This window comes from Achroia grisella, unplaced genomic scaffold (genome assembly GCF_030625045.1).
Source record: "Achroia grisella isolate CSIRO2021 unplaced genomic scaffold, CSIRO_AGI_Agris_v1 utg509, whole genome shotgun sequence".
Lineage (NCBI taxonomy): Eukaryota > Metazoa > Arthropoda > Insecta > Lepidoptera > Pyralidae > Achroia > Achroia grisella.
This window is the reverse complement of record NW_026712902.1, coordinates 3382907-3404019: the sequence shown is the minus strand read 5'-3', so window position 1 is coordinate 3404019 and position 21113 is coordinate 3382907. Positions and strand designations below refer to the sequence as shown.

Below are 21113 nucleotides of genomic sequence, written 5' to 3'. Positions count from 1 at the left end.
AATATAATCAAATACCCTTAGCTTAAAAAGAAATAAATAGTGTTATATGTATTGTATTATAATGAATTTAAATGTAAGGTTTAAAAAAAAGGTGTCTTTGGTTTAATAGGAACTACATTTTGACGTTTGGATAGCTTTTGTTGGATTGTCAGTCGAAATGTCAATCGGCAATCCATATATAACCTCACTTTCTTATGGATTTTCTTTCTTGAGAATTTGAACATTTTTAACTGTGAAATATTGGAATATTAAGGATAGAACTATTATTATTCGTGATTTAATATAATTGTGTCAAATGTGTAGTACAATTTCATATAAAATAGTATTTAAATACCAAAAATAGCATTTGGTTAAAGCAGTTCACTTATCTGCTGTTTTTAGTTGAAGATTGTGCAAAATGGGCATTTTAGAAAAAATATCTGAAATCGAGAAAGAAATCGCCAGAACACAGAAAAATAAAGGTAATCCATTATAAATATTTTTACAAATGTGCCACACATTGGTCAAAACTTTATTTTTAAAATTATTTCAGACATGTCTGTGTGATTTAGTTAGCAAAAGTTTAGTAGGAATATATTATTTTGTTACCGCATGGTAATTTAATATGCAACATTGAATTATAAAGTCATAGATTTTATAAACCTCTTTCATGTATCCATTAAAAAGACCAATCTTTATATAATATAAGTCTGTGATTAAAGTAAGTTCCTCATTTAATATAACTGTCATTTACAATTTATTTCTTAAGATTTTTGTACCGTACATATTAAGTGAATTTAAATGTACAATAAAGTATTACATACATGAATTTCAGTTCACAGTGGTAAGGCAGTGAATTTACAGAATTTAAGGACATGCCATCTTGAACTTGGCAACATATGAGTAGTATCACATTGTTTATATGATGATATGAGGTCTGAGATACTGTTCATGTATGTTGGTGATAGTTGCCACTTACCATCTAACTGTTAGCTTGTTAGCTATTCCAGCTACATAAAAAAACATTCCATAAAGAGACTTTGTCTTGCTTGGTCAGTGATACCTTATCACTGACCAAGCAAGACAAAGTTATGAATTATTACTATGTATATGATAGTATGGGAATCTTTCACAATATTTTTGCCAGTTGGATTAAGTAACAACCTGTTCCTTTTTTGACATAGTGCTTAGTATTTACCTACTCAATTAAAAGCGGTAGGAGGTTCAAATCTGGCCTGCTCAAAAATCTTTCATGTGTCAATTTGTATTACTGAAGACTCTGGTGATGGAAACACTGATATCAAACCAAAAATAATCTAAGTATTGCTAGTAGGCTCACCTGCCATGTTGGGTACATATATACCCATAAATAGTTGTGGGTATGTCAAATGTAATGTTAACACAAACTAACACATCCAGGATAACAGTTAAGAAGTAGGATTACATAGAATACCATGGCAGATTGCCATCATCAGTGCCATGACCACACAGACAATTTAATTTTTTTTTTACATTAATTTAATATCTCTTATATGTATGTTAGTCTGTAAGGTAATATTTATAATATGGGCCATTAGTAGCTTGAACTAAAAAAATAAAAATATTGTTGTGTTTCTATTCCTTTATAATGTTACTTGAAAATTATGTAATATAGTACTTTTTTTGTAGCAACTGAATACCACTTGGGTTTATTGAAAGCGAAACTAGCTAAATATCGGTCACAACTATTGGAGCCATCTAAGAAAGGTGGTGAGAAAGGGGAAGGTTTCGATGTGCTCAAATCTGGTGATGCCCGAGTGGCACTTATTGGTTTTCCATCTGTGGGAAAGGTTAGTTCTATAATAGCTATTTAATAATATTTTTTAAATATCTCACAGTACATCTACAGCATATTGATTGAGTAATAAATTTAAGCATTGTATTATAAAAAATACTACATGTATTGTTACCGTCCATGTTTGTGCGGAGATATAAATAAATTGTATTGTTATTTATTATTGTCTATATCTTTTTTTAATGCAGTTTTTACTGTTGAGTTTGTTTCCAAGTAGTTCTCCAGCAAAATAGTTTAAAATAATCTTTTAAACTCCATTAAAGTAAATAAGTTTTGTTTATGTACACATTTTTATTTACCTCTGTGACATAAGTAAACACAATTTCTGCTACTTTTTTTTAACATTCATTGTACAGGAATTCATGTGCCTATTTTTATTAATTTTATTGAATGTATTTGTTTCAGTCCACATTACTGTCAACCCTGACACACACACACTCAGAGGCTGCAAGCTATGAGTTCACAACGCTCACGTGTATACCGGGAGTGATAGAATACAAAGGCGCTAACATACAACTGCTTGATTTGCCTGGTATCATTGAAGGTGCTGCCCAGGGCAAGGGTAGAGGAAGACAGGTGAATTTATGTTATACAATATGTAGTATTATTTTATTTTTCTATTGTGTAAAAAAGCGTAGTGCTAAGCAAGTGGATAAGCACATTGCTTTACTTCTAATGGCCGCGGGCTTGATTTCTCGCTCGTTGCAAACATTTTTATTGCTTGCATTGCTTGTTATGGGTTGTATGTTTTCTTTGTATATTTTATATGTATTTACAAAAGAATTATAAGATATAAGAATAACTTAGAAAAATTATATATAATCATGACAATACTTCTGTCTATACCATCTAGGGTAACAGTCATGATCATATATTATTATTAGATTATACAATAAAAAGGTTAAAGAGATATTGACAGATTTGACTCTTAGTCAAATTGAAGAGTCTCCATCTTGCATACCAATTGTATACCAAAACAATATTAATTAAAATGAATTAATTTTCATTAAAAGGTTATATATAAACTAAATATGTAACTGAAAAAAATATATCTGGGTAACATTATTTTTGGCATTAGTTATTTTATATATATATACATATATATATGTATATAGTATTTATAATCATATTATATAAACTATTTGTCAGTATTATATGTTAATAGGTAATAGCAGTTGCCCGGACTGCGGACTTGGTGCTGATGATGTTGGACGCCACGAAACCGTACGTACACCGCCAATTGCTGGAGAAGGAATTGGAGAGTGTCGGTATCAGACTGAACAAGTCAAAACCCAACATATATTTTAAGGTAATCTATACAAATATTATACATAAAATTGAAGTGTCACTTTGTAATTTCAAATTAACAACTTTTCACTAAATGCAAATGACTCCAAAAAAGGATATTTTTTTTTATGTTTATTACTTCATAAGTTCATAACACTGTCATTTATAAACCAATTAGAAAAATAATATTCTTTTTTATTTGAAAGAGCATAATTTTTGATTAGGGTTTGGACAATTTTAGTTGCGAGTTTTATGAGTCGGTTATTTTTGATAATATGTTATTACAATAAATTTACAAACTAAATATTAATATGGGTAATTGCGGGCTCAGTTGGTAAATGAATATTTCAGGTGAAGAAAGGAGGCGGTCTATCGTTCAACTCGACGTGTCAGCTCACCAAAGTGGACGAGAAGATGGTACAGATGATCCTGCATGAATATAAAATATTTAATGCGGAGGTAAATATTGATATTTAGTTAAACAACTTTATTGACTTGATGGCCTCAGTGATCTAGCGGTTTAGCACACTGCTTTACTTTCGACGATCGCGGGTTCGATTCCTTGCACGGTCACAGCATGCATGGATTTATAACCTATTTGTTATTCTGATATATTACTGTAAAGTTTTATCAAAATCCGTTCAGTAGTTTTTGCGTGAAAGAGTAACATACATCACCATAGTCACAAATTTCACATTTATAATATTAACATAAAGACTGAAGACCTGTTTTATTTAGGTGCTTTTCCGGGAGGATTGTACTCCAGATGACCTTATTGACGTGATACTAGCCAACCGTGTCTACCTGCCCTGCCTGTATGTATACAACAAAATAGACCAGATCTCCATACAAGAAGTGGACAGGATAGCTAGAGAACCAAACTCCGTAGTTGTCAGGTAAATATAACTTAGCAAGTATGATCATAAAAGTAGATTACTGGTCCTGACGTGGTACCGAACCTTACACGCTGGTCATATCAAGCACCACTCCCAAGAATACTCCGTCTGTTAATGACATCTTTAAGATGATCACTTGACTCCTTTAATTGTACTGCCACATAGTTTCAAAGAGCAATACAAAGCATGTACAAAGGAGGTACAGTATTGAAATAGTTTTCAAATATAGATTTTTATTAACATTGTACTTGTATCATATTTTTTATTGTTATTATTATCATGATTGTATGTGTATTGGCTTATGTTTATTTGTATTGAGTGCAATTAATATTATACTGACACCAAGAAAGAGTAATTTTATGAATAAATATTTATTTTTAGTACTAGCTACCCTCCCTGGCTTTGCCCAGGTGTAAATATATTATACATATAAAACTTCCTTTTGATTACTCTATCTATTGCTAAAAACAGCATTGAAATCCGTTGCGTAGTTTAAAAGATCTAAACTAAAAGATGAATGTTTAAAAATAATTCTACCTCATTGTTAAGATTTATATCAGTATATAGGTACAAAGTACTAGTATATAATATTACCTTTTATTAATTTCAGTTGCAATATGAAATTGAATTTAGACTTTCTATTGGAGACATTGTGGGAATATCTGTCCCTGATTCGAGTTTATACCAAGAAGCCCGGACAACCGCCAGATTTTGACGATGGTCTCATCTTGAGGAAGGTAATAAAGCTCGATGCATAATAGTCTATCATATAATCTTTATTACACTTGTAATATATATCCCATCAAAAACATAAATGTGAAATGATAGCCGAGTTTAATATTATGATATATGCCTTGATTGTTGACTTCTACGACAAAAGAGATGAGATCTAAATGGGTGCCAAGTTCAATGGTCTGTCCTGAAATGTATTTATAACAATATAAAATATCATTTCTTCTTATAACTTAAGATAATATACTGTAGCCTAAGGTCTAACTTGGCCAGTTCTCATATACCAATTATTACTTTCGATTGCTAGTTACTACTAATATTAAAATAGGAACCGAGAAGTAATATGTTTAGAACTTGCGAAGGCTACAGTATATTTCGTATATGAAAACTAGCCAAGTTAGACCTTAGGCTACAGTATATTATCCTAAGTTATAAGAAGAAATGATATTTTATATTGTTATAAATACATTTCAGGACAGACCATTGAACTTGGCACCCATTTAGATCTCATCTCTTTTGTCGTAGAAGTCAACAATCAAGGCATATATCATAATATTAAACTCGGCTATCATTTCACATTTATGTTTTTGATGGGATATCATTACTTTTTGTACATAAATTATACGAGGTACTTATTTAAAACTAAATTAATACCAAATTATTTTTGATAAATTACTGTATTTTCGTATATTTACGGGGTATAATTGTCTTTTTTTGTGTTATTTTCTATATTTTCTTGTAACTTTTAAATGTTCAAGTGCAATGCCAATTCAGTATCAGGAATTTTTGGGCAAATCGGGGCGGTATAACGTCCACAGATGGTTGTACTCTACAATAGAGCTCTCGTGACTTGGATCTAAATTGTTAAGACGTACTCCATCTAAGGTTTTAACTCTGGAGAGTCCAACGTAAACCTGCCCTTTATTAAATGTAGAGGAGGCTATGTTGAGAAGAGGACTGCCAAAAGTAAGGCCTTGTGATTTGTGGATAGTAATAACATATGTTAAGCAAATACGGAATTGTTCTCTATCAACATATACATTATTTAATATCTGAAACTTCGTATTGACACGTTATAGTTCGTAAAGACGATTATGTAACAAATTGACTGTTATCTATTGAATTCTCAAGAAAACAATTTGTTACCAATGAGTTCTCATTCTCGAGTTAACTATACATTCCTACTTATAACTATACTAAAATTGTTATTAATTTTTGGTTTAAACTATTGTCTATACCATACGTATTTACTAAAATAATGTAATAATAATATAATCACAAATATATAAGTATAATTTAAGAAAGCTATAAATTTCGTAGCATAAATCACAACCTTATAGGTTAGATATCGAGAAACAAAACATTGAGACATATGAGGGCGGCTGCCATTCGCTCGGACAGGTTCGCGTCAACGTTTTATCGCACCGCTCCCACACGGCGCCGCCGCGGCGCCCTATACCGAAATGCCTATTATTTAATAATTATTTATAAAAATAATGATTTTACACTATCGATGTGCGCTAAATATTGAAATAATAATTAATACCAAATCTCAGTTAATAACATAATAAATACGAAATTCGACTATACTCCTAGTTATAAGTACGAGTATATTTTAGACAGAATCTAAATTATAGCAACTAGTGTTTACCGCTCAATGCAATATTTGAAGTTTGCTAGTTATCGACACTGATGTGAAGGGGTCAACGTAAATTGGTAATGATCGACGTTTTCATACAATATTACTTTCCGTCCAGTACAAGATGAGATTTTTCGCCAGGGATCAATGTCAATTGGTGGCTATCGACGTTTTCATAGAATTTTAGTACTCGTCCAGTATAAGTTGAAATATAATCAATTAAAGTGAAAAATTGTAGTAAAATGATAACAATTTACCAGTTTCAGATTTTTTCCTTTATATTCACCTAATTACCTATCTGCATACCAAATTTGAACTTCCTAGGTCATCTGGAAGTGGGTTATAATTTTGATCTATAGTTGATCAGTGATAAAAATGACGATTTTTGGACATTAATATCTAAATAACCGTTTGAGATATGTTTATGAAATTTGGAACACATATTTATCTCGCAAGTCTCAATATATGAACCAAATTTGACAGGTTTGTGTGAAAGAGTTTTTGAGTTATGAGGGGGTCAAAAGTGGCTCCAAATGGTTCGTGTAAATATACACACGGTGCTGCAGGCCAGTTTACTTGAAACTCGGCTTGACACGCTGCCGCGTGTCTAGATACATTTATAATATAACATAGTTTAGATTAAAAAAGTATTATAAGATTATAAAATTTTGATGTCTGCTATAACATTTAGTGATACTACCCTACAATAATAATAATAATGTACAACAGGGTGTAACCGTGGAACACGTGTGCCACGCCATCCATCGGACCCTGGCCGCGCAGCTCAAGTACGCCCTAGTGTGGGGCACAAGCACCAAGTACTCGCCGCAGCGCGTCGGCATCCAGCACTTGGTCAGCGACGAGGATGTCGTGCAACTCATCAAGAAATAGTATACCCTTCTACTTGTATTGACATTAGCGATAAACTGTACGCAGGTTGAGAGAAATGTCAAGAGGGAACATTACGTATAAGAGTGAAGTATTTATTCTTAATTAACTGCCTGCGGTTTGACCTATCGGTAAAAAGTAAACATACGAATCCAAACGCTTCATTGTTTGATCCGTCATCGGCGAGGAAAGGTTTCGGTCGGCCAAGTAAGATTAATTTGCAAGGCCTTGCCTTGGAATCTGAATTTATTAGATACATACTACCTGCCTATATTTCATGTTCGCTAAATACCAGCCATATATTTCTAAATATTAATATATCGCCCGGTGAAGTTTATACCCTATGTGTTATTCTGATGTATAAGCTATATTATTGTAAAGTTCCATTGAAATCCATACACTAGTTTTTGTTTGAAAGAGTTACAAACATACAAACATCCATCCATCCACACTCAAAAATGTCCGCGTTTATAATATTAGTAAGATTGACATGATGTGATAAAGTGGGCTCATATTATTAGGTTTCTGAACCAGTCTGCTAGATGGCCCGTGTCGTCGACGCCAATGCAAACTCGCTCTTAGATAATAGTTACTTATTATTATACATTTTTGTATGTTTAGGTGAGGTAATTAAATAGTCATAGGATCATGACAGAATATTGAATTAAGTTACATTGTTATTTATCAACGTCAATGAGTTCTTAATTAATGAATTAATAATTTTTCTTTGACTGTAGTTTTATTTTAATTTTATTTACAATTATAAATAATAATTTAACTACAACAAATGTTGACCATTGGTTGTCAAAACGTGCATGGTTGTACATAAACGAAAGTACGTAGTGACCATTTCACATTTATTGTATTTAGTGTTGCCTCTCGAACTTTTTCTTACTCTGAAACTGCACATACAGGCCTGTAACTCGTCAACTTTGTGTGTGGAAATACAAAAGGATAGATTTACAGAAGGAGGTATTATATGATACCTTCCCCGTACACGTTATGGAGTGCCGCACATAAAGTTGCCAAGCTATACTGTAACAACTTCGTCTGAAACAAGAATGAACTACGTAGCAAGTTACGTAAAAACGTATTATTTATTTATCTATAATATACTTAATTATAATTGTTTTCATAATTATATGTTATATTTTATGATTGGGAACTTTTTAAGGCATGTACTCTATTATGTAATGAAGTATGATTGTCATATCGTAAAACTATATTTATATATAGCAATAAACATTTTCTAGATGCAATTTAAAAAATAGCTTACGGGCGTCGGTCCTAGTTATATGAACAGGTAGCACCGAACGTACACTTCCACACCTGTAGACCATTTTTTTTTTATGATGAGATGTAGTAGAGATGAGATATAGGGCTGTTTTATTATGTGTATACATGGATACGAGTACATAAGTATCAGTATGCATCGATTCGTTTTAAGGTATATAAGTTCCATTTGTAATATTTGTATATGATACGTCATTGTATATAACTCAATATACTTTTTGCATTGAAATAAAAATGATTAAATGCAAGTAATGTTTTATTTAATAATAACATACTTATACATATATTTATCTATTATTTAATAAAAAACAACCATCCGCACTTGATTTTAAAGGATTGCGTAAAATTAAATGCAGTTAACTCACTAAATAAAAATAATTTCTGGAGTACTAAATTGTTTTTGTGGTCAGAATTGTGAATATTAGTCAAATGCTTATAATTAAATAAAATGTTGGTATCAACTGATAAGTCACAGGCTATACCTCTGGAATCTAGAATCTTGAAATATGACTATAGGTGACATTCTATACTTTTGGCATCCACTAATTAAAGAAATCTGCCTGATTATTCTAGCCTGTGAATTAATGGAAAAATTGATAACATTTACACAAATCTGCCACTTAAAAAGCAAACATTTGTTTACAGAATGTATGTTGGTTATTGTAAAAAAATCCTACATCCATAATTTAGCATCATAAAGTAACGGCGTGTAATCTCTGCCTAACCCAAACGGAAAAGATATACAGTAATATGACTCTCCATTTTAAATTCTTATAATAAAAAGTACCAATAACTTCATTTTGAAATAAATTAAGATTACAAAAAATCTCTATGATAAATTAGAGATTTTGTTTTTATTTACTCTTAATAAGACTTAAAAACACTTAGTGTTAATACTGTTGTTCAAGTAAATCTGTCTCAACTGTGGCCAGCGCCCACTTGTGTTCTGTTATCTCTAGGGCTTCCCATTCAGCCTTGAATGCGGCTTTTGGGTCTGGGGGCATGGCCATCGCTGCTCCGGACATCTGTTCTTGCATTACTTTCGACTGATCTGCAGCTAAAATTATAATTTTGGTGTCATTTAACAATCTTATGAAAATTATGAAATACTATGGTTAGTACAATGTATCACAGGATGAAGTGATTATTTTAGCAATAATATTGTATATTATAGTAGTTATTTTTTAATGGATAATAATGGATTGCTGCGCCCACTTGCGCTAATGGTTTATACTGGCGGGACACCAGTGGAGGATGATAAGATAAGCATAAGGTCAGCTGAGACAAATTTTTCATTTTCCAAGAGGAATTTATCATTTCCGATCCACCTGACATGGTATGTTGCTATCAATGAGGTCAATAGACCACATTATTAACAATTCCCCTATAACTGATGGTTGCCACTTACCATCCAGTGGCCCAAAAGCTTGCATTCCAATAACATAATAAACAAAAACTATGACATACCATTGTTCTCTCCAAGCACAAGGGCGTATATAGTGCGTAGACCAAACACGTTCAGAAAATACCAAGATGCAGATGATACCCATGAGGCATCCAGATTTGTCAGTTCAACACCTCGCTGTAGCATGGGCTTGAATCGTAAAGTTAGCGGGAATGGTACTTTAGCTAAAGGACAAAGATTAAATATTTGTGTAAATTTAATAAATAAAAAATACATGAATAAAGGCTATAAAAATTATTATCGGAAATTTTACAAAATGTTGGTAACTACTATGTCAAATTACTTTTATTTGTAGACAATATTTTTACTGCATAAACTTAAATTGGCTGCTCATGGGACAATAATGATTGTTTGCTATTATTATTCCAATATTGGTATGAATTGCAATATACATAAACACTATATATATTTATATATCATTGCAGATTTTTTTATTAATTACAATCAATTAAAGAACCACTCATAATACAGTTGTTATGTTGTGAACCAAAATATACTTACTAGTAAGAAAACCACTAAACATCCAGTTGATCCAGCCTCCAATAACAATCATGGGGAGAACATTCGTCACATTGCCCTTCAACATGTCAGTCATCATACCAGGGTCTGTCATTGGATTCTAGAATTAATATAGATAAATTTATTCACCTGTACAATTCTTATAATGTCACTCCATCTAGTATTAAACTAAGCAGAGCTTATGCTATAGGTACTAACATCTTTTGTGTAATTACTGTGTACATAATATACACAATGATCCAGACAAATGCAAACAGACACTTATTGATAAAATGTTTGTGTTGTGCAGGGATTGAACCATCACTGAAAGTAAGTGTAGTGTTAAAACACTAGACCATGCACAAGTGTTACCCATGTAATGGAAAATCTGACAGAGCATTTAGATGGTGGGACAATGATTTCAAAGATATTACACAAACTATTAAGTATGGAAGATTTGACAAAAGATGAACAGACTTCTGAAATGTAAAAATAGTAATGAGTTCCTTTTGATGAAATGCATCATTAAAATTAGTATCTATATAGAAGATGTTACTTATTATTTATATTATAAAAATAAAAAGTTTTGAGTTGATATTTTGAATGATAATTTGACAGGCATTGAAGTTGAAATTGATATTTATAATGATTTTTAATAAAATACTATAAGCAGAGTTTGTAATGGTCATTATCGTCTTATATGGTACCTAATATTGACGACAAATAAATCAATTATTATTATTATGATAGTATTTAGATTTAATTTCTCTATAATTACAAAATCATAATTATTTCATGGCACATCAATGGCCTCATTAGACTTTTATATACATTGACACATGCCAAGATGTCTAGATTGTAAAAATAGGTATAGATTCATACCGGTGATGTTGCAGCACGTTTCTGCACTTTAAAATAACCAGTTTCCTCATTGTTGAACCAGTGGCGACGCATCGCGAATGACTGCCGCGGCAAATATTTCCCATTCTCACGGAGCAGCCTTGCTCTTATCATCACTTGACTGAAAAATATTGTTTCAGGTTATATTTTTTTCTCTTACCTTATATGGTCTAAAGACAGATAGATTGTTTTAATATAGCATTAGTTCCTTTTAATTTAATTAGGTGATGATTTATATTTACAAAATTGTCTGTTACAATTTGAATGTTTTTTTCGATAAAAATATATGTCCATCCTTAAGATGTATTGTTAATCTTCAGTTCAAATTCATTGAGGTCTGTTCAGGTGTTCTTTGTAAAAACATAACTAACAGCATTATAGACACAGTTTATATTAGTATGGGTTGTATTGATTCAGATCACTGATGTTACGGTCTTTGGTACATTTATTTTTACAGTTACACCATTTTTTATAGAATATAATTTAAATTTTAAAGATATTTAGTCTTATTTAATACATTACCTGTCTTGAACTTGCAGAAGTTCAATTTTCTTTTGGGAAGATAATATGATGGAAACATAATGCCTTACAATTCCAACAAGGAACGTGATTATTACTATAGGGAAAAATACCCACAATCGTATATTTGGATCTAGCAGTAATTCTACCATGTTGAATAACTTAAATCAATAGTTAACTATATTTCCTTGTATTTAAAAATCTTTATAAAGGATTTTAAATGATTGAATAAATATTTTTTTGGCTTTTGAACTGATGGAGATTGAATTGATTGAGCTTAGGATGTGAACATGCCTGACGTGTCGGTGAATGACTTACAGTAGGTTTGCTTTGGCAAAATAACTTAAAACAACACTTAAAAAAAATGTGCCTTTGATTTATGGTGCACAGTTTTCATAGTAGTCTGTGCTGTGAGTCGTGAACATAAAAAAAAACAAAACAATATTCTTTTTGGAGGGAATCTGTAAACTTCCATTTTATTTTGTTTATAATAGTTCTTATCATCTTTTAATAACATAACGCTGGGGACATTATTGTTGAAAGTACATACTTATTTAATTAACAAAATGCCGCGTGGAAAAACAAAATCAATAGTCCACACCAAACAAGCTAAATTATCTAAATCTACAATAGATTCGCGAGAAAAAATGAATCAAATTAGTGTGAAAAAAGAAGTAGAAGAGGAATCAGAACCTTTGCAGGAATCCAGTTCTAGCATTTCAGTTCCAGATTTGAGCCACTTTAAATTTGAAAAGAAACCACATATTAAAATAGAGTATGAAAAGGATTCTCCTGTGAAAGATGTAACTATATTTCTTATAATATTTATCATGTTATTTAACTTAATCATTACTAAAGATATTTTAATAAACATTACTTGATGATGGTGTTATAATATTAATACTGCATTATACTGTTAAAAATCCCTTTATACTATTATAGATAAATTATGTGGATTATCTTTAGTGTCTGAAATAATATCACAGGAAATCAATTTATCAGGCATTGTGTGTTTGTGTCCAAATCCAAAGAGTTTAAAATGTTTTAACTTTTTTGTTATATATTTTGTTTACTTTATTAAGTTTATGGTGAAAAATTAATTTTAAACTACAAACCCTTATATGTTAGATAATATTATATTAATAAAGTAATCTGTACTTACTATTATAAATGTGAAGGCTGTTTGTTTGTACTTCTTGGTGAACAGTTTCAACAATCTTAATTAATTTCGGTAAACTGATAATATTTGAGATACGAGAACAGTCTATTCCAGTCAGTCAGTTTTACTAATGGACTATAACTGAAGAAGTTATAGTCCCTTAGTAAAAAATAGTATTTTAAATAAAAAATAAATACTTTTAATCCCTTTTTTTTAATACTAAGATTTTTGATTATTCTTTTATTCTACTACTGGTGACTTGCAGGAAACTAAAGGTTTATGGGAACCACCAAATTGGAGGGAGTTCTTAGTAAATCTAAGAATTATGAGATCAAATTATGATGCACCAGTTGATACTATGGGATGTGATATGTCTATGGATGAGAATGCACCACCTGAAGTGAGTTTCTGGATAAATTGGATGTTACAACTAAATGGCAGTATCATGACTGCATAATATACTAATTATATACACTGCTTATAACAATTTATTTATTTATTTAAACTTTCATCAGTGCACAGTTTAATGTAGTCCTGACTCCCAAACTAGCATTAGCTGTATATCAGGAGTCAGTTCCTTCCCAAAACAAGGATAACAGTTTTAATTTGCATGTAAAATTAACAATTTTTGTTATAGCATTAGTGTGTAAATTTTAATTATATAGCATCTATATTGTTTTTTTTAGGTGATGATAATGTAATGGTGCATCCTTCTGTTTTAACAACATATACTGGTGGGGCACTGGTGCAGGATGGTAGGATGAGCATGAAGTGAGATCAGTTTGCCCATAGTGGTGATATTACCAGAAATTGACCACAGTTTCTAGGGGTCTGTGTGCAGGTCAATCTAACTTGGTACACAATTTTTTCCAGAGGACTGTGTGTATGTGAACATGACATGGTACAGTGCTAGTAATGACGCTATTAGTCCACATTACTAAAAATTCCATTTCTCTCACAGCTTGTATACTTTGTGATCCCTTCAATGTCCTTATATTTGGTTTCTTTTGTACTGTAATAATACTTTTGCTTCTTCTAATGTGAACACAGTACTCAGATACATCAAGAAAGACTATCTAAACATATGGTTTTTATAACATGTTCTATTTTTCAGGTGTATAGATACCAAAGTCTTATTTCACTAATGTTGTCCAGTCAAACCAAAGATCAGGTTACCTTTGGAGCAATGCTCCGTCTCAGAGAAAAAGGTCTCACTGTAGACAATATCTTAAATATGAGTGAAGAGGAACTAGGCAGGTTGATATATCCAGTTAGTTTCTGGAAGGTAACAATATTAACATAACATTCATAAAATTATCTTGTAGTTTTCTTTAATAATCTATACATTTATTAAAAATGTTTATATAGATTATATATGAGAAAAACTATTATTGTGTAACTTTATCAAAAAAAGGAATCCAAAAAGATTGCTTGAATTTTTGTTTCTGAACATCTCAAAAATTGCATAACTGAACTTTGTGCTTATTTCACTAATATATTTAGTAACCTTCATTTAAATTCTAGTATTTATTGGAATTACTTTACAAACACAAAAGTAATGTAAATTTTGAATTAATAAAATTACAGACTAAAATAAAATATATAAAGAAGACAACACAAATATTGAAAGATCAGTACAATAGTGATATACCAGACTCAGTGGAAAAACTCTGTAAACTGTCTGGAGTTGGACCAAAAATGGCACATATTTGTATGAAAGTTGCTTGGAATAAAATAACTGGAATAGGTTGGTAGATCTTAACTTATTTAGACAATTTTTAATGATTTCAATTATTCATTATGTGATTTCAAAATTTTAATATTCATTTAATATTTAATGATAGTATATTTTCCATAAAAAATATGTTATTTCAGGTGTTGATACCCATGTACATCGAATCAGTAATAGGATTGGATGGGTTAGGAAACCTACAACTACTCCAGAAGACACACGTAAAGCTCTTGAAACTTGGGTACCATTTGAATCATGGAGAGAATTGAATGGTCTCATGGTAGGCTTTGGTCAAACTATCTGTGTGCCTATCAGTCCGAAATGTGACGAATGTTTGAATAGAGACATTTGTCCTTCAAGTGGCAAAGGTAGGAAATCACCAAAAAAGAGAACACCTGTGAAACACAATAGTAATGAAGATGAAGAGGTAAATTTGAAACCTAAAAAGGAACATAGTATTAAGAAAGAAATGCTTACAAAGGCAGAGAAGAATGATAAAACTGTGCTTGGAATAGATCAATGCAAAGAAAAAAGTGTGAAAATGAAGAAAAACTTAAATTTTAATACAGATGAACTAGGAGATATAAAAGTAGACAAACCAAATATTAAAATAGAACCTGCTGAATGCCATTTGCAAAATAAAAATGAATATTTAAAAGATTCTACCAGAACAAAGAAAGTTTCAAAGAAAAATACTACAACAGATTCACTTCATGATGTTGATATGAAAAATAGTAAAATAATCGAACAATCAGCACTTAATATTGATAAGAAAAAACTGTCATTAAAAAGAAAATCCCCAAAAAGCAAAATTGACCAACATTTGAATGAAAAAACTGAATTGCATGGTAAGAAAACTAAAAGTACAACTAGGAATTGACTTAAATTTCTACTAATGCATTAATTGTATGTTGGTTGATTTTGATTTGTTAATGTTATATTAAATATGTGTTATGTTAATGTTCCATAATGTTTAAGCAGTAGTAAGACTACAAATATCTCATAAAGTGTTGATTAAAATAATAAAAAATAATTACTTTTAAAATTGATCTTTAATGTTTTCTTCTACCTAACTGTTTTTTAGATTTTTTTGGGTCATTTTTTCCTTTCATATGGTGTTTTTTCTGTTGAGATTTCTTCTTATTCTTGATTCTATCTAATTTACCTTTCATTTGGAAAACTTTACTCTTCTGTATTTTCTTTGTAGCTTGTTTCTTCAGTAATCTTTTGACTTCTTTCTTTGTTTTTAATGTCTCATCTTGATTTTCTTCTGTACCTGATTCTTCTGGTTCACTACCTTCATCTGAATTCATTCCATCTATTTCTTGTATTGTATTGTTACTTTTCTTTTTATTGACTTCTTTATTTTCTTTAGCTATTTTTGGTTTATTATCACCAATAACTAAGTCATTCTTTTGTAGGGTATCAGAAGACAGCTCAACTATCTTAACATTTACATCCTCATCTTCATATTCATCTTGTAGTAATTGCTCTATATCTGGTATTGGACGACTTGACAATACTAATTTCTTATATGATTCTTTATTCTGAAATATTAAAATATTTTACATGAATAATTCATAGGACACAAAATAATAATATTTCTGCTGCGACTTATGCCATTGGAAATAGAAATAGAAATAATTTTATTCAAATAAATTTATTACAAACGCTTTTGAATAGTCATATATTGATTCTGCTACTCATTTGGAATGCAGATTCATCACAAGAAGAATGAGAAACTTGTGTGTTGCTTTTTTTAAATGGCAGAGTAAGAGGCAGCATTACTTTTGCATTTATAATACTGAATGGCACAGAATAAATAAAAGTAATAAGTAAAGACAGTTCACTGACCTAGCAGTTTTTCAGAACCTTACAGAAACTGTACATACAAATATATGAATTTTCCCTATGCATGTGGGATGCAAGATAAGTTATCCCGTATCCACAATTAGCAATACCTAGACAGCAAACAACCATGTGCTTGTTTGTTAACATCATAGTATAAAAAACTAACAGTAGCTAAGTAAACAACTTATTAAAATGAATAAATACAAACATCCCTGATGTTATGGTAGTTTGCAAGAACCTTATTAATTGCTACATATTCATACGTGTTTACACTACCTGAGCTTGTTACTGTTGCAAATGCACTTTGTACAACTTAGGAAATCTGGATTCAGAATGTTTTGGAAACTAAGTTTAGGATCTTACATTATTTGTAGGTTAGACATATTACCTCCTGCTTGATTCTTCTTTTTTCTTCTTTCAAAAGTTGTTGGAGTTCGTCCTGTGCTTTCTTCTTTCTTTCAAGTTTACGTTTTCGGAAGCCACAAAGGAATTCTCTGCAAATAAATTATGAAAAATTATTCTTTACTATAGTTTTTAAAATCAGTCTTATTCATATTATTCATCAAAAATTCACAGCCATGGCAAACGCGGCTAGATTTTATAGCTTTTAATTCATATGTGAAAATAGTAAATTTTTAATAGCCTCAAAAGTTAATTTTATATTGATTACATACTTTCGTTTGTTTTCATCGAATACCAAATTAACTTTATTCTTCTTTTCATGATTTTGGCTTTTCCTTTTTCCCATTTCGGTAGATTGTTTTGTTGTTTACTGATGGAAATATAGAAAATAATAGCAATTGAATTAAACAATATTCGAGCATGCCGTACCTGACACAATTGACACTTGAGTATTTGACAGTTTTTGAGAACAATTTGATTGGTTGCTGCAATCACCGTCATATGTGACAATTGTCAAATGATGACATTTATATCACGATACGACGCGACGATGGACTTTCCCCATTGCCAGTCAACAAATATTTTATTGCCTTTTGAAGTTACCACACAGCTACTTCTTTGCTCACAATTAGCAAATAATAATACTATACTAAAAAACTATATCATTATATTGCACTTTCACTTCTTTAAATTTTATAAATTTCAGTTTTCCCTTAAAAAGAACAAAGTATAGTTCCATATTTCTATCTCTTTGCCTTCGTAGCTATTTTGATTACTCTCATTTCTTTATTTTGGCAGACAATCAAGAATTTTGAATATCCTTTCATGTGATTGGCGGAAACTTCTAATTATTTTTTTTTATGCCTGCCCTTGCAACCAATCAGCGCGCAACTCCACAATAAAGACGGACTCATCAGCAGCATGGCTGTCAGTATAAATTTGAAGCTTGGACAATGCGTTTCCTCTCGTCGCGTTGGTTTTTTTTGTTTGTGCAGTTTGTCGAAAATATTATCGTGTGTGATGTTGTGTGGCATAAAATATGGAAAGATTTGGGTGCAGTGACCTGATATCTGCCTTTTTGCACAGGGTAAGCGTTTGTCTATTAACATTAATTTAGAACTGATTAGGTAAAATTTCATTTCTGTTCTGGTTCTTCTGCACATTCAGCGTAATTGTGACAGTAGAAAATCAATCAGAATTTGCTACGTATGTGCTTTTCGTCACTGTTTAATTTCAGGCAATTCAAGGTCGCATGAAAGGTCTCGAGAGTTTTTGCAAGTGCAGTATTTGGATTAATCAATATGATAATGCTTGCACGGCCATATGTTAGCATGCGTGAAAGGGTGCTGTATTTTATCTATTTGTATACGATACCGTTAACTCGCATACAGAAAAATAACTATAAGATATTCTCGAAATTATTATTATGATTTTTACATTTTTAATTCCTCATGAATCCATTTTAATTCCCTGCGTCAAAGGTAGGTTAATTATAACTGTTTACGTTTTCGAAATACGTTTATCATTAAGATGCATTATTTTTTTAAGAAATTATGCATTTAGAACTTATGCACCAACACAACATAACTATTTATATATAACAAGCAGTATAAATAATAACCAAGATGTATAATTAAAGTCAAACAGTTTTTATTTAAATATTATTAAGTATTTTATAAATTGAACATCATTATTTCAATAGGTTACTTAGTAATCTCTGATATTTCTTTTTTTGAACCACAGACAAAACTTGAAATTATAATAAGTACTGTTATATATATTGCAACTAAGTAGGTGTAACTACTTAAATACTTTCCTTGATGTTACAAAAGCTATTTATTGATTTTAAACTCCATCCTGCTCTTTCATATCATACTGTTTTTATCTGCCATCAGATTTTTTTTGACAAATGTTTTATTATTTTATTCATTGTTCTATGAGAGTTTGTTGGGTACCAGTTTATAATTCAGACTAAAACTAAGTACAGGAAATATATAAGCTACAAAATTTGTTAATGTTAATATTTGTGATTTGTTCAATGAATTTTTCATTATGTAAACTGTAAGTATTTTAAACACTAATCACATAGAGTATTGCATGAAATTATTGTATAGTGCTAAATTGTAATTCAAAAGTGAGCTTAGTTTTTATATGTCCTGTCTGTTTGCTTTTACACTATGCAACAGATTTTAATGCAGTTTTTAGCAATAGATACAGTGATTCAAGGGGAAGGGTTTATATGTATAATACATGTACATCCATGCATTACAATACATGTACATAATACATGCATCCATTGAAGCCAAATAGCTGGTTACAAAGAAAGTAATGGCCACAGATGAAAAGGTTTAACTGAGACTTGTAGATACCATAGACAAAGCAGATTACACTGTAATGTTCACATTGCTAATTATATTGTAGCTTTGCAAAGCTGACTTGAAGAGATCCCTTGGCGGGATAAGTCTGTATTTGTGTTTCTTTATTAAATTATGTACTTTAAAGGTTTTGCAAAAGACATACAAAATGCAATCTAGTTTGATGCCAATGGTTAACATTATGATTGTATATATTGTAAATATAGTATTGTCATTACTTTCAATAACATTGAAAGAATGAAGAAAGCAGGGAAGTGTAAAGAGGAAACTGGGGAGGGTACTATATGATTTTACTAATAGATACTAATAGACACATTGGTGCTGTGCATGCTCATTGGTCAGAGGGGTGAATTGACCAATCAGAATCAGATTGTATTAACAGAACCCTTTTTCTGAGAGATTATATGCAGCGGGTGTAAGGCTTGCTTCTTCTTTTATTAGATGGACAAATTTTTTTATTGTTTTAATTAACTAGATTTTGTTAAATTGTTGCTCATTTACTTTTTTTTTTAACTTTAGTTATTGTTACAAATTATGTGTATATTGTACTACAGCTGTGTCTCTTGCAATGAATGATATTCAAATAAATGTATGAATTATATCTTCATGTTTGTTTACCAAATGTGATAATCATGATGAGTATATTTGAATTAAATATTGCAGAGGGTGAGCCCACTGCCATCTCTCTTATTAGATCATTGTAAATTTTATTAGTAAGCAATCCATAGTTTTTAGGTGTACTGCCTGCTCTGACGGTTTCCGCTAGTGGGGCACCAGTGGAGAATGATAAGATGAGCCCGAGCTCAGGTCAGTTAGTACATCGAGGTAAAATCACCATGTATTTATCACGATGATTTTCAAGGGAAATCATATGAAGGTCAACCTAACATGGTTTGTTACTCTACATTACTACCAATCCTCGTTCCCTAATCAATCATATTTGTTCACACAACGCACAACACACAATGCACACAACGCACAATGTTCGTGATAAAAATGCAGTTCAAAAATGTACTTTTTAAAACTAACTCTGACTGTACATTATGTGAAAAGGGGCTCCAGTCTTCTCAAATGGTACAGTGTAAGTGGGGGTTGATATTATGCCATTTTTGTTTTAAATAGGTAATTAAATATTCATGGCAAATATTACATTAATAAAATAAAGTAATTTTATTTATTTTACCCACAATAAATCGCGCAACTAGTTCGATAGGGTGGTCGAGACTGCTGTAACAAGTATAGGAAACTAATACTACTGTGTATGAAGATATATCACACGCTTAATGCAATACTGCAATAAGTCATAAGTAATAATTTTTTGGAACTAGACTGTACTATTACATTAAAGGTATAAACTTTAGAGTTGATTTCCCAAAATTTGCAATTTTTAAGTTAATGCAGTATTGCATTACGCTAGCTATATACATATTATGTACTTACATTACATAATAAGAAAACAGAGTCGGTAAAACTACGAATTTCGTAGTTTACATTTCATTCTTATCAGTTGGGTCGGAAAAGATAATATGTCCGTTATCATAAGAATAGCGACGGTGTAAGACGAAAGGCGCCGATGAATGTAGAAAAAACTACAACACTATGAAACACATAATATCACGCAATATATACATATATTTTTTGCAATAATAATAATGACATAGGAC

General features: G+C 30.9%; 5 protein-coding genes across 5 annotated transcripts in view; 3 read left to right on the top strand and 2 right to left on the bottom strand.

Annotated features, from left to right (window-relative positions):
- The first annotated feature begins 178 nt into the window (after window positions 1–178).
- LOC131846251 (developmentally-regulated GTP-binding protein 2) lies at window positions 179–8596 on the top strand. Its single transcript, XM_059195512.1, has 8 exons — window positions 179–461; window positions 1648–1808; window positions 2219–2389; window positions 2979–3122; window positions 3452–3559; window positions 3839–3996; window positions 4607–4733; window positions 7097–8596. Exons 1-8 carry the CDS (start codon window positions 398–400, stop codon window positions 7256–7258), a joined length of 1095 nt encoding a protein of 364 aa, XP_059051495.1. The 5' UTR covers window positions 179–397; the 3' UTR covers window positions 7259–8596.
- Window positions 8597–8893: 297 nt separating this feature from the next.
- Window positions 8894–12215, bottom strand: LOC131846307 (ER membrane protein complex subunit 3). Its single transcript, XM_059195575.1, has 5 exons — window positions 11934–12215; window positions 11394–11532; window positions 10515–10632; window positions 10016–10177; window positions 8894–9605 (listed from the first exon to the last, which is right to left on the bottom strand). Exons 1-5 carry the CDS (start codon window positions 12080–12082, stop codon window positions 9439–9441), a joined length of 735 nt encoding a protein of 244 aa, XP_059051558.1. The 5' UTR covers window positions 12083–12215; the 3' UTR covers window positions 8894–9438.
- Window positions 12216–12350: 135 nt separating this feature from the next.
- On the top strand, window positions 12351–15846 carry LOC131846288 (endonuclease III-like protein 1). Its single transcript, XM_059195551.1, has 5 exons — window positions 12351–12733; window positions 13355–13489; window positions 14204–14374; window positions 14677–14836; window positions 14965–15846. The coding sequence occupies exons 1-5, from the start codon at window positions 12497–12499 to the stop codon at window positions 15699–15701; spliced, it is 1440 nt and encodes a 479-aa protein (XP_059051534.1). The 5' UTR covers window positions 12351–12496; the 3' UTR covers window positions 15702–15846.
- An 8-nt stretch (window positions 15847–15854) lies between these two features.
- Window positions 15855–17518, bottom strand: LOC131846289 (nucleolar protein 12). Its single transcript, XM_059195552.1, has 3 exons — window positions 17347–17518; window positions 17061–17166; window positions 15855–16368 (listed from the first exon to the last, which is right to left on the bottom strand). Exons 1-3 carry the CDS (start codon window positions 17418–17420, stop codon window positions 15874–15876), a joined length of 675 nt encoding a protein of 224 aa, XP_059051535.1. The 5' UTR covers window positions 17421–17518; the 3' UTR covers window positions 15855–15873.
- A 514-nt stretch (window positions 17519–18032) lies between these two features.
- LOC131846279 (TATA-binding protein-associated factor 172) overlaps window positions 18033–21113 on the top strand; it is a 40048-nt gene continuing 36967 nt past the window's right edge. Inside the window, exon 1 of the mRNA XM_059195541.1 lies at window positions 18033–18161. The gene's annotated coding sequence lies outside the window, so the exon portion shown is untranslated. The remainder of the gene's footprint in view (window positions 18162–21113) is intronic.

What these genes read in the sequence shown, in the direction of transcription:
- LOC131846251 (XM_059195512.1), top strand. Translation starts at nt 398, where the DNA reads ATGGGCATTTTAGAAAAAATATCTGAAATCGAGAAAGAAATCGCCAGA. An exon ending in GTTTTCCATCTGTGGGAAAG is followed by an intron (nt 1,809 to 2,218) that starts GTTAGTTCTATA and finishes TATTTGTTTCAG; the next exon opens with TCCACATTACTGTCAACCCT. An exon ending in CCAAACTCCGTAGTTGTCAG is followed by an intron (nt 3,997 to 4,606) that starts GTAAATATAACT and finishes TATTAATTTCAG; the next exon opens with TTGCAATATGAAATTGAATT.
- LOC131846307 (XM_059195575.1), bottom strand. Translation starts at nt 12,082, where the DNA reads ATGGTAGAATTACTGCTAGATCCAAATATACGATTGTGGGTATTTTTC. An exon ending in GTTTAGTGGTTTTCTTACTA is followed by an intron (nt 10,178 to 10,514) that starts GTAAGTATATTT and finishes TTTGTCCTTTAG; the next exon opens with CTAAAGTACCATTCCCGCTA. An exon ending in TGTGCTTGGAGAGAACAATG is followed by an intron (nt 9,606 to 10,015) that starts GTATGTCATAGT and finishes TTATAATTTTAG; the next exon opens with CTGCAGATCAGTCGAAAGTA.
- LOC131846288 (XM_059195551.1), top strand. Translation starts at nt 12,497, where the DNA reads ATGCCGCGTGGAAAAACAAAATCAATAGTCCACACCAAACAAGCTAAA. An exon ending in ATGAGAATGCACCACCTGAA is followed by an intron (nt 13,490 to 14,203) that starts GTGAGTTTCTGG and finishes TCTATTTTTCAG; the next exon opens with GTGTATAGATACCAAAGTCT. An exon ending in GAATAAAATAACTGGAATAG is followed by an intron (nt 14,837 to 14,964) that starts GTTGGTAGATCT and finishes ATGTTATTTCAG; the next exon opens with GTGTTGATACCCATGTACAT.
- LOC131846289 (XM_059195552.1), bottom strand. Translation starts at nt 17,420, where the DNA reads ATGGGAAAAAGGAAAAGCCAAAATCATGAAAAGAAGAATAAAGTTAAT. An exon ending in TTCGATGAAAACAAACGAAA is followed by an intron (nt 17,167 to 17,346) that starts GTATGTAATCAA and finishes ATTTATTTGCAG; the next exon opens with AGAATTCCTTTGTGGCTTCC. An exon ending in AAAGAAGAATCAAGCAGGAG is followed by an intron (nt 16,369 to 17,060) that starts GTAATATGTCTA and finishes TTAATATTTCAG; the next exon opens with AATAAAGAATCATATAAGAA.